Source organism: Cottoperca gobio, chromosome 6 (assembly GCF_900634415.1).
Source record: "Cottoperca gobio chromosome 6, fCotGob3.1, whole genome shotgun sequence".
In the NCBI taxonomy this organism is placed as follows: Eukaryota; Metazoa; Chordata; class Actinopteri; order Perciformes; family Bovichtidae; genus Cottoperca; species Cottoperca gobio.
The window spans coordinates 9,565,120-9,580,900 of NC_041360.1; the positions used below are offsets into that span (position 1 = coordinate 9,565,120).

The window sequence follows — 15,781 nt, forward strand, 5'->3', positions numbered from 1 at the left end:
TGTTTGGGAGAAAAGTAAAAGAAATCATATGCACAATTTTCAAAGAGAATCTTTAATAATAAAAATGCAAGAATGGTGTTCACAAATCAACATAGACAATGTTTTGTGCTACTGTTTGCGTTTCAATAAACAACATAATCGGATGTAAGCCTGTTTTTGGTATGAAATTAAAAGGTGAATGTTTGTGCACAACCTGCTGGGGTGGATTTCGTACGAGCTCAGCAGTGTTTTTGTTTTGTGGTTATCTTAAGGCCACTGGGAGGAACAACAAGGTCAGAGCAGACATGTAGACTACACACAGACACGCACACGCAAGGACGTCCCAAAAATTGCAATCAATTGTTTTTTAAGGACATGTAGTCACTAAAGGGGAAGCTATTTCACAAAACAACATATTATAGAAAAAGTCACTTAAAGAAATTGTCATTATTTTACATTTGCAGCGTGATGCTTTGTCCTGGATCTATTACCTTCAAATGATGCGTTTACAGATACAAATTACTCAAATCAAGCATCCGTATTAAAAAACAAATTTCCCCAGGATCTGTCAAGAATTTCAGAATTAGTTTAAATACAATATTTCTGTATTCTCTAAAGTAAAAAAAAAACATATGTACCACTGAAGTAAAACTGAAATTGAACATGGATAAGTAACTCAAGTAATGCAACCCATAGTTCCTTGATAACTTAGTTACTTATCGAATATTATTACTTGACTTGCATCAACTGATCTAGCATCCGCAGCACTGTAAGACATGCTGGAAAGGTCTGATGCTACAGTCAGGAAGCGAGCTACTGGACCAACTTGATGTTGAAAGACAAATCCAAATTATGGCAGCTTGCACTAATAAGATACTTGTGAACTGGGTCCACGGGCAATCATTAAGCCTTGTGATCAAAGAGTTTTCAGATCAAGATAAAAAATAAGTGTACAGTTTGTTCTGGTCCCAGGCTGGAACTCTTTGTGTCTTACAGTGCGGTTTCCTTGGACTCTGGCACAACTGGTTTGAAGGTCAAGATCTCTGTGAATGTGTGACCTAAAGAAAGGAGCACAGCGCTGATCATTAGAACATAACAGCTCTTATCTTCTTGCTTCTTTCCCCTTTGCCATCCATTTTTTGCTTCCTTGCTCTATAATCAATCTACTCCTCCCCGTCGTCCTTACGTTTCCACTGATCCAGGGGCTGGTCTGTGTTGTCTAGCGAGTGGTCGTACGGCTGTGCTTCCGTCTCCTCCTCTGGATCTCGGTACTCTGTGAAGTAAGGCAGCAAGAGAGCCTCTGCAGCGGTTAGCCTGCTCTCCGGATCCAGCAATAACATACACTCTAGCACAGACACGGCTGAGGAAAGAGTGGAAACAGGAGGTCAAATCACAGTTTGACTGTCAAACTGAAAATGGAACAAATTAAAGGGCTGAGCACATCCTACCTTGTGGATTAGTTGTGGAAAACACCTTCTGAGGGTCTTTCTTTTCCACTTTTGGGAGACTTTTGATATAGCTTTTGGCCTAAGAGAAGAAATTAATGTTTTAATGCAGCATAAACCCACTGACTTTGCCCTATTGTGCTTCCAATTCCTAAAATCTGAGGATTTGGGGACACAATTGGGGGCTATAACAAAATCAGGGAGTGTATCTTTAAAAGGACAGTTCACCCCCCTGGATCAAAAATACATATTTTTCCTGTTACCTGTAGTTCTATTTATCAATGTAAATAGTTTTGGTGTGGTCCTCTTGAATATAATGGAACTAGATGGCACTCGGCTTGTGGTGCTCAAAGTGCCAAAACCTCAACAGCAATGTCTATTTCTAGAAATCATGACCCGGTTACTGAAGATAATCAACAGAGCTTGTTGTGAGCAGTTTCATGTAGGGACTATTTTATTCTATATTTCACCCACCAACCGTATCACCACGCAGAAGTAACCGGGTCATGATTTCTGGAAAGAGAAATTGCTGTCGAGTTTCTCAAATGTATTTTTTTGCCGCTTCGAGCACCACAATCCATCTTGTGCCATCTAGTTCCATTATATTCCAGAGAGACGGACATCTCTACAGCCGATACCTCCAACACTCGGCAACTCACGCCAAATCTATCTAGATTGATAAATAGCACTACAAGTAAGAGGAAATAAATATATTTTTGATTTAGGGTTGACCTGTCCTTTTAAGTTTCTGTATGTGTTGCATGTTGTGAACTCACGTCCTCAGATACTAGTTTTGATATAAATTCCTGAGTTGGTGTTCCTGTGAGCTTCATGATCTCAGTCAGCTGATCTAAATCTGAGGACCGGGGGTCAAGGGTCACATGGGATATGTCACATAGATAGGATAGTTCTTTCAAATAATTCAAGTTTTACATTGATTCTGCAAAACATATATATTCTTCTGTCTTTTAGCTTTATGAATATCCATAACATGTCAGATGAAAAGGGTTAGCGAGGTAAAAGGATACGGTCGCTGCCTTTAAAAAGAGGTTTTCCTTGCAGCATCTCAGCCATGATGCAGCCCACAGACCAAATGTCCACTGAGGAAGAAGCAGAAAACATCACATTATGTTACCGTCCTAAGAAATTTACAATTACAGGACATTGTGGGTCTGTGATCAGCAGAAAAAGATGCATGCATTACCCTAAAAAACCCTGCACCTGCAATAGAAGGTAAGGTGTAAAGAGATCACCACCTAGTGGGTAATATGTATTATTACCATCTGACTAAAACAAAGATGTTTTTAACAACACATCCTACCACAGAGTATTTATCTAATGTATTTAAAATTAAGTGTTTAGTTTTTAGCTTTCTACAAGAGAAATCTGTCACAGAAGAGGAATAAACTGTAGCCTGAATAGACCAGAATGCACTGCAACCACAAGTCATGTGCAAGGAATCAAAGTAACAAAGCAACAAGACTCTGCCTGTTCACTGGAGGTTGTAAAAGTCATTCTGGGAAATGTAGTAAATCACTAGCTGAAGCAGAAGCAGAGGGCGAGAGAGAACACTAAAACAACACATTTATGCTGCATCTTATAACATAACATGAGGATTCAGTGCTATTGGAGAGCACTGAACATGGCACATGAGAGTGAGTATTTCCTTTAATTAGCTCTTCATTACCCGTCTGAGTGTAGTGCATCCAGCTCAAGATGACCTCTGGGGCTCTGTACCAGCGAGTCACCACATACCCCGTCATCTCGCTGTCTGCCTGCCGCGCCAAACCAAAGTCCAGGATCTGACAGGACACAAAATAAATCATTTAAATCTTGCTCATAATGACGTAACAGGTCTCATAATAAGACTGTAGGTACTTGTTTAAAAATGTAGAATTGGCAATGACATTCAGGGCAATGCATTGAGGATTCTTATCGTAATGGATTGTCTATTTTAAACTGTAATCAAATTACAGATCTTAAAAATGAAGACACATGGCGGTGGGTTGTGTTTGCTTGGGATATCATGGTGTGTATAACCGTACCTTGAGCTCACAGTCTTGGTTGATGGCAAGGTTTCCTGGCTTGAGGTCCTGCAAAAATGTATTTGAAAAGATTATGACTGAGTCTGCAGCAAAGAAGCAAGAAGAAACTAAGATCAAGTCATGATAGTGTAATAAAATGGGGAGGGCAAAAGTTCATACAGGAAATACCAACTCCCTTTACACTACACCGTTATCATGGCCAAAATAATTCACAATTCTGCGATATCTATAGAGAATTTGAGAAAATAAATAATGCTATCAGTCAAATTCATCTTTAACTTTGTTTATTGTACATTTTGTCTCTTTTTTGGCAAATTAATTACACTCGAAATACGAGTGTATGGATGTGGGAGGATTTAAGAGGCAGTGGCTTATTTGCATGATATTATCATATGTATAGTATTAACATGATATCAATATTATATTCTTTAAATATCACGGCTATCGTCAATACCGCGACAGCCCTAGTGTGAACGCAATCTGTATCTCATACATACACGATGAAACTATATAAGACAACTTACCCTGTGAATTATACCAGCAGAATGAATGTACTGTAATAAAAGAACATAATAGGGATTTAATCAACAGAACAAATAAACTTGAGTGGTAAAGTAATAAATTGTTCACAATGTACAATCAAAGTAGAGCTCTCCACCTTAAGCCCTTTGAGCATCTGATAAACCAAATACTGAATTTTCTCTTCTGACAGCTTCTGCAGCTTCATCAGCTTCCCCAGATCTGTCCCCATGAACGGCATCACCAGGTAACTGATAAATAAAAGGAAACATGATGAGCGGGATACTTCCCAACAGGATGCCAAAAGCTGTGCACAGGTAAAATACAGATTAAAGGAAGCCTCCCCCACCCAAATTATAATTTGTGTGAGACTGTTTATGTGGAAGTGTTTTAAATAGTCAGGTTATATTGAACATGCATGTGTTAGGGAAGTAGAGAGCATGCGACTGGATACATGTTTCTTTTTCTTCCATTTTTGTACATAATTTCAAAGTAACACTGGGTTGATATGCAAATTATCATTTGGGGGGTTGAAGTATTCATTTAATAGCCTACTGCCCTGCTGCGGTGACAGAAGCGTAAAGGGCACTTACAAATCATGGAATCTGTCCAGAGAGAGGTCGGCAGTGAACACATCGAATAGACCGATCACCTGCACCAGACAGAAATATACAACATGTTACACCGGTGGTGATTTTGTCTTTTAAAATGTTCCATGTTCCTATTTCCTTTTAGTCAAAGCTGAAAAACTGCACTCATTTGAAAAGAAATCTCTCACATTTTCATGTTTCATGTGTTTGAGAAGCCTCAGCTCCCTGTAGGCCCGCTTGGCGAAGAGCTCCGACTGGAAAGGTCTGTACAGCTTCTTGATTGCAACTTTGGTTCCTGTTCTGGAGTCCACTGCTGAGCTGAGGGTGAGAATACATCAGACGCGTGAAACAAAACATCTGTGTTTATCTGTAACATGAAAATGAGGAAATAATAATCCAATACAGGAGATGTGTCGCTGTGAACAGGGAGGGGGGGGGAAGTAAATCTGTCCCATCCTCGGACCTGAGTATGTAACTGAAGAAGACCTTTCTAATCAGGAATGTTCACTATAAGCACACACCTGTGTGTGTACACACACGCACACACACACGTACGTACGTACACACACACGTACACACACACACACACACACACACACACTCTGCTTGCTGTAGCATGCCGCTCCATCTCCAGCTTGCACCCGACCACAATGTCTCAGAGTTGTTCTTGTTTTATTAAGTTGCATTGAGTCAGTCCGGCAGTTTAGTACCCGCCCACAGAGTTAATCATTGATAACAAAGGGGCCGCATGCTGCGAGACGCACAAAGGTGCTTGCAAAGCTGCTTTTTTTAGTGTTGTGTATCCGTAAACTTGGGTGATGGCACCTATTTCACCCGGAACCACCCATGCGCTCTTCATAGTTCAGTTACCTTTTAGAGGTGTCAAAAGATTGTCATCAAGAGTGTAAGTGTCTCCATCATATAAGGAAGTGGAGCAGCGTGTGTTCAGCTGAGCACAGATACTTTTCTTTTGTTTGTCTGTGGCACAGTGCGGCTGCTGTCTGCACGGCATCTGTTCCGTCGCTTTCTTTGTTACCGTGCTCCCCACAAACCCCGCAGTGCGATCAGTGTTACAGCTTCCCCCCACAGTTACGCAGAATTCACTTACCACACCGTCCCGTACGCTCCGGTCCCCACCTGCCTCAGCTCCCGGTACCGCTCCGGTACTTCCCATGAGGTTTTGTTGACTTCTTGGCGGTAGTAGCCGGGTCTGACTCGCTTAGACATCCTATTTATTAAAATAAATCTAATAAAAAGTGTAGGAGAGGCCGTTTGGTTGTTTTGTCTCTTCCGACGCTACACACCCATTGTCCCAGATCCCACCTATGCGTTCACCCTCGATCATTGCGCAGCTCCGCTCGTCAGCCGCTAAGGGCGCACCCTGAGGTCACCAAAAGCCACTCCCGAGTCTTGCGGGAGGCCTACAATTAAAGGTGAAAAGGAGACTGGAATGTGAGTAATATGAGCCTGGGATGACAACATTACTTTGAAATGCGTTGGCAGGTGCGCAGTTTGGATAATGAAGTTGGCAATATGCACTGGTGTTCAACGGCAGCGTTTACCACGTTTACTAAATGTTTGAGACTTGTTGAGACATGAGTGTTAGTAACGCTCATGTACCCGGGCTGTGGACACACATCTACGTGGTTAGAGAAATACCATACAGTCAGGTTTCCAGGAAACAGAACAAGGAAACCATGGTGTTATAAACAAACTGAAAATGTCAGATTGTGTCAACACGGTCTGTGACATTTACACAAAGCGGACATGTTTAAAGATGTTTCAGAGTGCAGTAATCTAATGGCTACATCAAGTAAAATGTTATGTAACACAGAAAAGTAAAGGAGTACAGTTGTTGAAATGAAAAAGGCAGCTATAGTAGCGATGTGTTTATGTGTAAATAAAGAGGACACACTGTCTATTGACTGCTCGGTTTATTAGGATATATTAAGGCTATAGCTGAGGGAGAGATCAACCTTACATTTCATATTAATTAAGGAAAAATAAAACTCTGGAACAAGCATCATTTCATGTGTTTCTGTGTTTTTTGACTACACCAACAAATTGATCCCGGTTCAAATAAAGAAAGTTATGATTAGTGTTGAGGCATCGCAGTTAAAGTCATGAATGGCGGTGAACTTTCAACAAAACCACACTTGATAGAATCACATCTGTGGCACAATCTACAATAAACTTCCCCTGAAGAAGTTTGCATGTTCACAAACCGACAATTAGTCCAATAGAAAATGCAGTTCCTATTTTTACTTAGCTGGACTCTAGGTCAACTGCTTACTGAACAGGTTAGGTAACAAATGTGGTTAGGGTTAGCAGAATAGTGTGCGTGTTTATCTACTGCAGCATGTTGGATGAAGTCTAATCACTGCCTTTCACCCAAATACATGCCTAAAAACATATCTCTCTCTTTCTCACACACACGTTATTTTTTGGTATTCGTTGAGGTGAGACCCCACAGTTTGTCAGAGTCAGACAGGTCACTGTAGGACTTGTTGTCTGAGTCGTCATTAATATCTAACACCAAGCAGGCAGGGAACGAGCTGAGAGGGTTCTTTGTAAAGTAAAACAATAAATATATATATATATATATATATATATATATATATATATAAAAAATTAATCTCACTCCCTGTCTGCATTGTATGAGCTAGCCTATGGGGTGGCCTCGTGCTAACTTCCCTGACGCTGCCTGCCGAAGTAATAGAGAGTTGTACGGTGAATGAGAGACAAAAAAAAAAAAGTAAGAAAAATATGAACTAAAAGACCAATAAACTCTCTTATCATTTTAGGCAGGCTAGCGAACAACCAAGGAAGTTATTATGAAGATCATGTGACACATATTTGATGGGCCCAGGCCGGGGGCTTGCTGTCATAGGGAACAGGATTTCTGGCTGTGGATGTAGATGCCGACTCTTGCTGTTGCTCCTCCCCTTCATCCCTCTCCCTCCGTTCGGTGGCCTCGCCTTCGCTCGCCCATGCAGGAAGCTCCAGACCTGGCTGCGAAGAGAAAGGCTTTGCCAGAACCTTGAGGACCCGTTGGACCTGCAGCACAGAGAGGAAGTGAGAGCTGGTGAAAGTGAAACACTGAAGAGAGCAAAGGGAACTGAGTGTAATTTAAAGGGATAGTTTGGATGTTTTGTAGTAAGGGCTTGTATGAGGTACATCCACAGTCAGTGTATGGTAGATGGCAGTCGACAGGCTCCCAGTTTGGAGAAAAAGACAGGAGTTACAGCACGGGTGCGAAGCAATGTACTGCTGTGGACGCTGGTGTCAGCAAAATGTATTTTATCCACCTAAAAATATCTTCATCAGTTCAAGTGTACTCTATATTCTGAATATTTCCACCGCGTTACCATGCCGCGAGACAGCTATACAGTCTATGTTTCTGATGGGGAACTGAAGCTTGTCATATCCTGCATAGACTGCACCTTGGTGAATTAGAGAAAGAAAAACTGTTATTTGTATGCTGTTCACGTATGGTTTGGCTTATTTGTAGCTAATTGTTGAATTCGTATTCTATTGTTTCTGTATGTTGCACTTTTGTTTGGCTTATTTGAAGCTAATTTACCGGCAAGATTCTTGCTGTTCGGAGTTGTATCCTCATGATTGTTTGCACTTATTGTGAGTAGCTTTGGACAAAAGCATCAGCTAAATGAACTGTAATGTGATGCAATATCTATCGATGCTCTTGCCAAAGCCACCAGACTCTTTTGAAAAAAACAGTCATTTTACTTTGCAGAACACGGGGGGGGTGCTGGTCTACCGCGGCCTCGATTCGGTTAATTTGTTTGTGTGACATTTGGGTTTGGTGTATTTGGCGAGAGCATAGATGGATATAGCAGCTTCAGCTCCCTTTGGGTTAGGGCTGCCTGATCGCAAGGTAAAGTTCTGAATATAGAGTACACTTAAACTCATATTGATTTTTTTTAGTGGGACTTTCTTTGAGGGGGCTAAAATATGTTTTGCTGATGACTTCGTCCACAACAGTACATTGCTTAGCTTCCATGCTGGTACTCCTGTCTGCCTGTCTAATGCAGATGCACAACAGTCTAAACTAAAACAATAAATTGACATCCAGTTGTATGAAAGTATAAGGTGTGCTCGGTTTTCAAACAAAAATGACAAGCGCATCACAGCGGATCCAAGCCTGACCTCAGAGAAATCTCCGTTCTCAGCAGCCTCAATTGCATTCTGGGCGATGTAGTTCCTGAGCACCACGCGAGGGTTGGTGCTGTCCATCGCCCTCACCCTCTCCTCCTGCGCGGCATGCACATCGCTCTGGCCTTCCAGCTCCCGAGCCAGACGCTTCCTGCGGCAGTGATAACACAAAACAGTCAGAGAGTGGAGCAATGTCAGACTCAACACCCCATTTCCTCTTCTTTCTCTCTGTCCGCCCCCTTTATCAGTCCCACTTCCACCCATCACCGACCACCAAAGAAATCTCTTATCCAGTTCCTCCACCCTCTACCTCCGGTTTTACATGCCAGTTTTTCCTTACTCATCATTTCCTTCACATTACTTGCCTTTCTCCCTCTATCTGCCTAGTCATTTCCCCCCGAATCTCACCTATAGCGAGCGATCCAGCCGCTCCACTCCTCCGCCTGTTTGGTTTTCAGCTCTTCCTGGTTGGTCTCCATCAGGTCTTTCAGTTTGCTGAGTATTTCTAACTGTTTCGCAATCGACGTTCTGTCTGAGATCATCTGGAACAGCGCCGGGTTGCTCTGAGCCATGGAGAGCAGCATCGCCAGCTCACTGTCAACAGAAGGCAGAACATATAACAGTTATAATCTTTATTGGCATGTTGCAGAAGGCAGAGGACCAGTTGTGCCAGCTCAGGCTAACCAGGTTTGAACTGTTACATGATGGCTAACGTAACGTAATCTGTTCCACTGACAAAATAAAGATTAGGTTAGGCGGGGAATCAGATAACATGTTTAAATGTGTTACTGTCGTTACTCTAAATCGGATGTTCACATCATACAATTTTCCCTCAATAGCTTCCAAAAACAAAACCAGACATAATTAACAGCCTTCCACACAATACTGTACACAACAGATGAAGACATTTTGTATTTTCACTAGCACTGTTCCAATTGCAAAACCATGACCATGGCAGTTTATCTGATTACAAATGGACTCTTGCAGACACAAGATGGCAGAAGCCATTCCTTCGCCAACATTACTTTTCAGTTGGGGCAGTCAGGTTACTGGTAGTTACTTCCAAAAAGTAAAAAAAGCTAGCATTGAAGACCTTAAAGCTGCACATACTCATATTTTAAAAACAACTCCGAGCTAATGCTTAATGTTGCTCTGCGTCAGTTGAATTACGTTTTTTATTTAGGCTTTATTTATACAGGTTATCAAGAGAGACCTGATCAGATGGTAACAGTACCATACAAAGTTACAGACAGACAGGACACTAAACACAGAGGCAACAATCAAAACAATAAATCAAAAATCATCATTGAAAGAGCAAATGTGTTTGCTAACACTTTGTGCATAATAACATAGTAACTGTGATATGTCAGTGTCAGCAATGTTGTGTTTACAGCTTTTTTCGCTGCCTTGAACTGACCATGAAAATCAACTCATGTTGCTTTAAGGCATCTCAAACTGATGCATGTGTAAAACATCCATTTTTCTCACTCCTGCACACAAGACCAATAATATAAAGCTCCACTAGTTGCACCCGGAGGCTGCAATGTGCATCGCACCAAACAAAAGGTTAGGACAGTCTGAAGATATTACTAATAATCATACTATTCTTATAAATGCAAAAGAAATCCCAATTATGTCCTGAGGGTTGTGCTTAAAGACAGGCTATGAGCACATAACATGACCCGGAGCGTGGACGTGCTCATTCATATCATGGCAACCTTACTTTACTTCTTTGGTTCATCATATGGAAATGTTGGGTGTGTCACCAAAAACAATATGATTCATCTTCTAGCAACCATAAACATCCACAGCAAATTTGATTTAGGTTTCTCTAGCTGCATTTACCGTGTTATTCTTAATCCCTTACCCTTAAAAAAAAAGAAACTTGAGTTTCATTTTCATTTCTCTTCTGTTATGGTGTAAAATAGACAACACATAAGTGTTTTTGTAAAGTATGCAGCATGCATGGCGAGCTCACCGTGGATCCATGGTGGGTTTGTTAGCAGCCTTGAGCTCCTCTAGGGAGGAACACTGCTCCAGCAGGAGGTCTGTGGCTTTCCTGACAAGCTCCTCTTCTCCCTCACTTTCTCCCTCAATGGGGCAGGAAATCTGACTCAAGCTACGGAAGGTGTTGGTGAAGTCGGCACCTGCAGGAGGGGACGGAGGGGGTTACAACAATGCTGCGATTGGTTAGGTTTCAACAGTGATTTAAATGTGTCATGTTTTATACGCAGCACTGCATGTATGAATCGCATTCTATAACTCTTTGCCTCTTAATATATTAAATGCTTTCTGCTTTCTAAAAATGAAATATTAACAGCATGTTAACAATACACATATAATAATATTGTGTAAATAATCAAATATTACATACACTTGTAAAGAACATGTATGTCATGGCTGTCTTGAGTTGAGCCAGAAGCTTGTGGAGGGCTAACAAAAGCGCCTAATTGAGGTGAATATGGCCACGGGTCATTTAACCAAATATCAGCATTGCTGTATGTATATTTCACATTTTCAGTACTCATAATAAATTCATAAAAGAACCAAACGTCATGAATGTTTTTTGTGACAAAGAAGTATGTGCTCCAATCACTCTATCACAGAAAAATAAGAGTTTTAGAAATGATTGAAAACTCAAGACTGCCATGACATACATGTTCTTTACAAGTGTATGTAAACTTTTGACCACAACTGTATACATTATTTTTTTTACTACAGATATCTGCATAATATTGTAATTGTGAATTATGTTTGGGCAATATTAAATAATAATCAAATAAACGTGTAGTGAAAATCTGAAATTGTGACAGCCCTACTAGGCAATATAATGCTGACCCACTCCCATCCCACCTGTGTTGTGCATGGTCTGCAGCAGCTCCGTGATCAGGATCTCATCCTCGGGCTCGTCCTTCTTCAATAAGCCCAGCTTCTTCCTCATGTTCTCGAGGTAGAAGCCGTTATACAGATCCAGGTACTCGTCTATGACAGCCTCAGCTCGGTCTGGTGGCAGCTCTGGAGCAAGAGCCTCCGCTAGCTTCACCAGGTTCCACCTGCAGATTGCTGGCTGCGCCTGGTAGGAGTATCGGCCGGAGTTGTCGGAGGCGTTGCAAATGAAATCTGGATCAAACCTGAAGAGGATAAGGAAAGATGATGAGACTTAATACCCACAATATATGCACGATGATTACTGTTTCACTATAATTCCAGCCTACTCCTGTATGATGAGGATGAATAAGTTAACTATACAGGACCAACATTTGAACAAAGGATCAAATCAGACCAATTGGCCAATAACACTCAAATGTCTGACCTGTCCATAAAGCCATATGGACCATAGTCCAGTGTGAGACCCAGGATGCTCATGTTGTCTGTGTTCAGGACTCCATGGCAGAAACCCACACACTGCCACTGAGCCACGAGTCGAGCCGTGCGGAGCATCACCTACAAACGGGGAGAAGAGAGTAATCTTACATTACAGGGTTGTGCTGTATTTCCAGAAACATCTGAATCTGAAAACAAACCCTGGGGAGTATGCATGATGCGATTTCTTATGAATTAGATGAGGAAAATGTCAAAAGTATATCCAGAGTTTAATGCCTTGGTAATTTCTTGATCTCATATTGAGCAGAGGTCACAGTGACTCAGCACATGCAGTCACTGAACCACCCACAGCAGCTTAACAGGATTAGAGGATACAAATGGTCTTGGCTCCAAACTGTAACATTGGGCCTTGAACAGCTACTTGCTGATTCGATTAAACGTTGCAACACATTTTAGTCTTTCTACTCAAGTGCCATTTCCCTGTCTGAAATGTGTATGTTGCCGGGTGGGAGAGAGTTTCACTCATGTGCCCTGACCTCTTTGAAGAAAGCCACGTTCCTCTCCACCCTATCTGCGTGATTCCGCTGAATCTCAGGGTAAAACATCTCAATGACATAATCCAACATCTGACCTCGGATCTCATCACGTCCATAGCTGGGACCCTGACGACCTGTTTGCTCGTCGGCCTGCTTGAAGATTTCAAAGGATCCAAACCTGCTCAAAGAGCACGCAAGTAAGACAAACAACCCTTGTGTATGCATCTTGAGAAGCTCAGAAAAATACGATAAGATAAAAGGGGGGGCGACGTGCACTCACCTGAGGAAGGTGGGAGCAATACGGGCAACCACAGAGCATCTCTCGTGGCGAGGGTTCCCGCTGTAGTACACATCTCGTACTACTCTACTGTCGGAGGTCACTACGGAGCCTGCTCTGGTGGTGGGAACACCCAGGAAGAACATCACCTCGCTGCACAGGAACTCTCTTATACTGGAGCGCAGGACCTTACGGCCATCAGCTTGTCTATGGAGGACAGAATAGAAAAAGGAAAGGGTAATTTTCCTGATTATACAGATGGACAACTTCTCACATGTGACACTCTTCAGCCACTTCTACTACTTTAGATGATCTTTATAGCTTTTCCCATGCTTTCATATCTCTGGTGTACTTCATAAGAGCAGTTTAGGTAACATATTCTTGCTAACACTACACGAAAAGCAACCCCCAGTGTACCTGGAATAAGGAGTCAGTCCAGCTCCTTTCACCTGAATCTCCCACCGGCCGCTCGGGTTTTCCCGCAGCAGTTTGGGGTCTTGTCCGGGCGGCACCTTCACCTCGCCCAAGTAGAAGGCCGCCCCGTCGCCCAGCTGCCCGGCGAACTGGCCAAACTGGTGGCCGCAGTAGCAGTGCGCAGCGGGCTCGGACCCAGGCATGACTCTGGACCCGCTGAGATACTCTGGCCCGAGCAGGTCGTTCAGGATCTCCTCTCCGTTGAGCCCCAGCAGCGCCAGGGCTTCATGTGACACAGCCACGAACCGAGGCTTGGTCAGCGGCTGCGGCTTCACCCGGGAGAAACAGGCTCCTTTAACCTGCCGCACCCCCGGCTCCTCGGAAGAGTCCAGGGGAAGTTTCTTGAGGGCGACATTGTCAAAGTGGAGCCGCTCCAGTGGGGAACGACTCATCGCCAGACCCATGTCGGTCATACCGGCCATACCGAGGAGCCTGAACGCGGACACACCGGGGATAATAATGCGTGACTGTCCCAGCCGACGTCCTAAATAAGCCATCCAAACACGGCCATCTGTCTGCTTGTATACACCGTCGCAGTTACTTGATGTTAATGCAGTTAATGTTCACTTGTCAAGCTTTCATAATCCTGCAACTACAGCGGATGTTTGCGACAGACTGTGTTACATCAATATCTGTCCGGAAACAGAAAAGAAGGAACTATTTAGTCCGAAACTAAAATCTATGTACTATAACAATCCAGATGATGGCGCTCTTGAATATCTGATTATTTATTATTCTATATACTTTTCAAATACACACACAGAAATGGTCAACACCACTACCTACGTTTTCACATTAGTCCTGAACTGAATTATCTACTTAACTCAGTTTATTAAATAACAAAATAAGTAATACGCTTTTTGAAAATGATGGAACCTTTTTGTAAAATGTGTATTTAAAGAAATGTTGTCTTTTAAAATGCATATTACTTTTCATATGTATGTGTCACTTACGTCTGTTTTGTATGTGCTGCTACCGTTTACATCAGTGGTCTTCACTATTTTTTACGTGAGAGCCACATTGAGAGGACAAAGTCAATAGGATTGACACTTTTACCGCAAAGTATGAAAAGCTACATCCAGTCATAAAAAGCATGTCTGCTTATTAATCTGTCATCCCACCCAGAACATACAATATGCAATGCAGCCAACCAATGCATTCATTAAAAGCAGGATTATTTTAATACTGGGATGATGTTGTCAAACTCTGCAATTCACAATGTTTGAGTCTGAGTGTTTTGCCATGCGATCTCAAAAGATGCCTCAGTTAATCGTTCAGCTGTATTAGTTGTCCTGTGTATGAGCCTTTGTTGTCCAGAAACAGAAGAAAGCTGCTCTATTTTTTTAAATGTATTACTAGTTTCACTTCCAGGTGCGTAAATTTCGTTGAATTTTGGATGCGTCGTTTGGAAACGCGACTCCAGATGACTTCTCTTGAAACCAGAGCGGGTCTGTTTGCACATTAAGCACAAAGGGTTCAACTCGTGGAGGACAAATAAAAACTCCTCTGTCCACTTGTCTTGAAATGTCCTATGCTCGTTTTGTATGGCTCGTACCTTTCTTTTTTTAACGGGAGCAGCTGTTGTCTGTCCACAAACCACATCTCCAGCATCTTCCGCTCGACTCCGCTGTGGTTTGATGCTCCAAAGCCAAATCTTAACTTTCCTCGTGTGTCACGCTTTGTTTCTTTCCACCTAGTGTGTAACTCTTTTTTAATAAGAAATTGATCCATTTCACGTCTGTAGAAACACGCGCTAACTAACATGTAATGGTGAAACACGCGCTAACTAACATGTAATGGTGAAACGAGTCGACCGGAGCCAAACTAACGCGAGTATGAAGTGCCAGGTTGGTCGTAGTATCCTCCAATGTAAATGTTCAAATTTAGCGATATAAATTATTTTTTAGCAAATGTCCATATTCATAAGCATGCTTAAGTTAACATATTTTTTAATGAGCTTAACTTTATTTATTTATATACTAGCCCACCACGTATCTACCGTCCAAGAGCACATTCACCATGTAGTGCTGATAGACCACCAGAACTGGCAACTCCGTAGTGAGTCAGTGTAGTGCCGAGCAAGTTTAAATATCTTGTTTCTAGTCTATGTTTGCATCTTTTATCAATTACTATTATCAATTATTTGTAGGCTAATAGAGCAATGGGTTATATGTAATAGCCCTGCTTGTTTTTATGCAATATCTGTATTGACTCCATAATCATATCCATCACCCCTTTATTTAGCCTCCTGCCCCGCGAGCCACCAATTAAAGCTCTGCGAGCTTTAACTCGGTGAGTAACACTGGTTTACATGATTGATTTGTTTAGTATATTATCCTTTTGTCATTAAAAAGAAGAGAAACTAAAATCAATGTCAAACTAAGTTAACAAAAATAGAGATAATAAAGTTAGTCATTAT

General features: G+C 42.0%; 2 protein-coding genes across 3 annotated transcripts; both read right to left on the minus strand.

Moving 5' to 3' along the window:
- Positions 1-32: 32 nt before the first annotated feature.
- On the minus strand, positions 33-5,987 carry mapk12a (mitogen-activated protein kinase 12a). 2 transcript variants are annotated; one of them, XM_029434409.1, is made up of 12 exons: positions 5,687-5,987; positions 4,767-4,896; positions 4,582-4,640; positions 4,128-4,239; positions 3,994-4,023; positions 3,470-3,517; positions 3,112-3,226; positions 2,453-2,524; positions 2,201-2,280; positions 1,428-1,506; positions 1,166-1,339; positions 33-1,037 (listed from the first exon to the last, which is right to left on the minus strand). In XM_029434409.1, the coding sequence occupies exons 1-12, from the start codon at positions 5,803-5,805 to the stop codon at positions 970-972; spliced, it is 1,086 nt and encodes a 361-aa protein (XP_029290269.1). In that variant the 5' UTR covers positions 5,806-5,987; the 3' UTR covers positions 33-969. The 2 variants fall into 2 exon arrangements, with proteins under 2 accessions (XP_029290269.1, XP_029290270.1); XM_029434410.1 differs by lacking the exon at positions 5,687-5,987 and adding an exon at positions 5,180-5,236.
- A 508-nt stretch (positions 5,988-6,495) lies between these two features.
- On the minus strand, positions 6,496-14,006 carry selenoo1 (selenoprotein O1). The gene is made up of 9 exons (XM_029434564.1): positions 13,306-14,006; positions 12,892-13,095; positions 12,612-12,789; positions 12,065-12,195; positions 11,605-11,882; positions 10,730-10,898; positions 9,160-9,345; positions 8,746-8,902; positions 6,496-7,635 (listed from the first exon to the last, which is right to left on the minus strand). Exons 1-9 carry the CDS (start codon positions 13,857-13,859, stop codon positions 7,411-7,413), a joined length of 2,082 nt encoding a protein of 693 aa, XP_029290424.1. The 5' UTR covers positions 13,860-14,006; the 3' UTR covers positions 6,496-7,410.
- Positions 14,007-15,781: the final 1,775 nt, after the last annotated feature.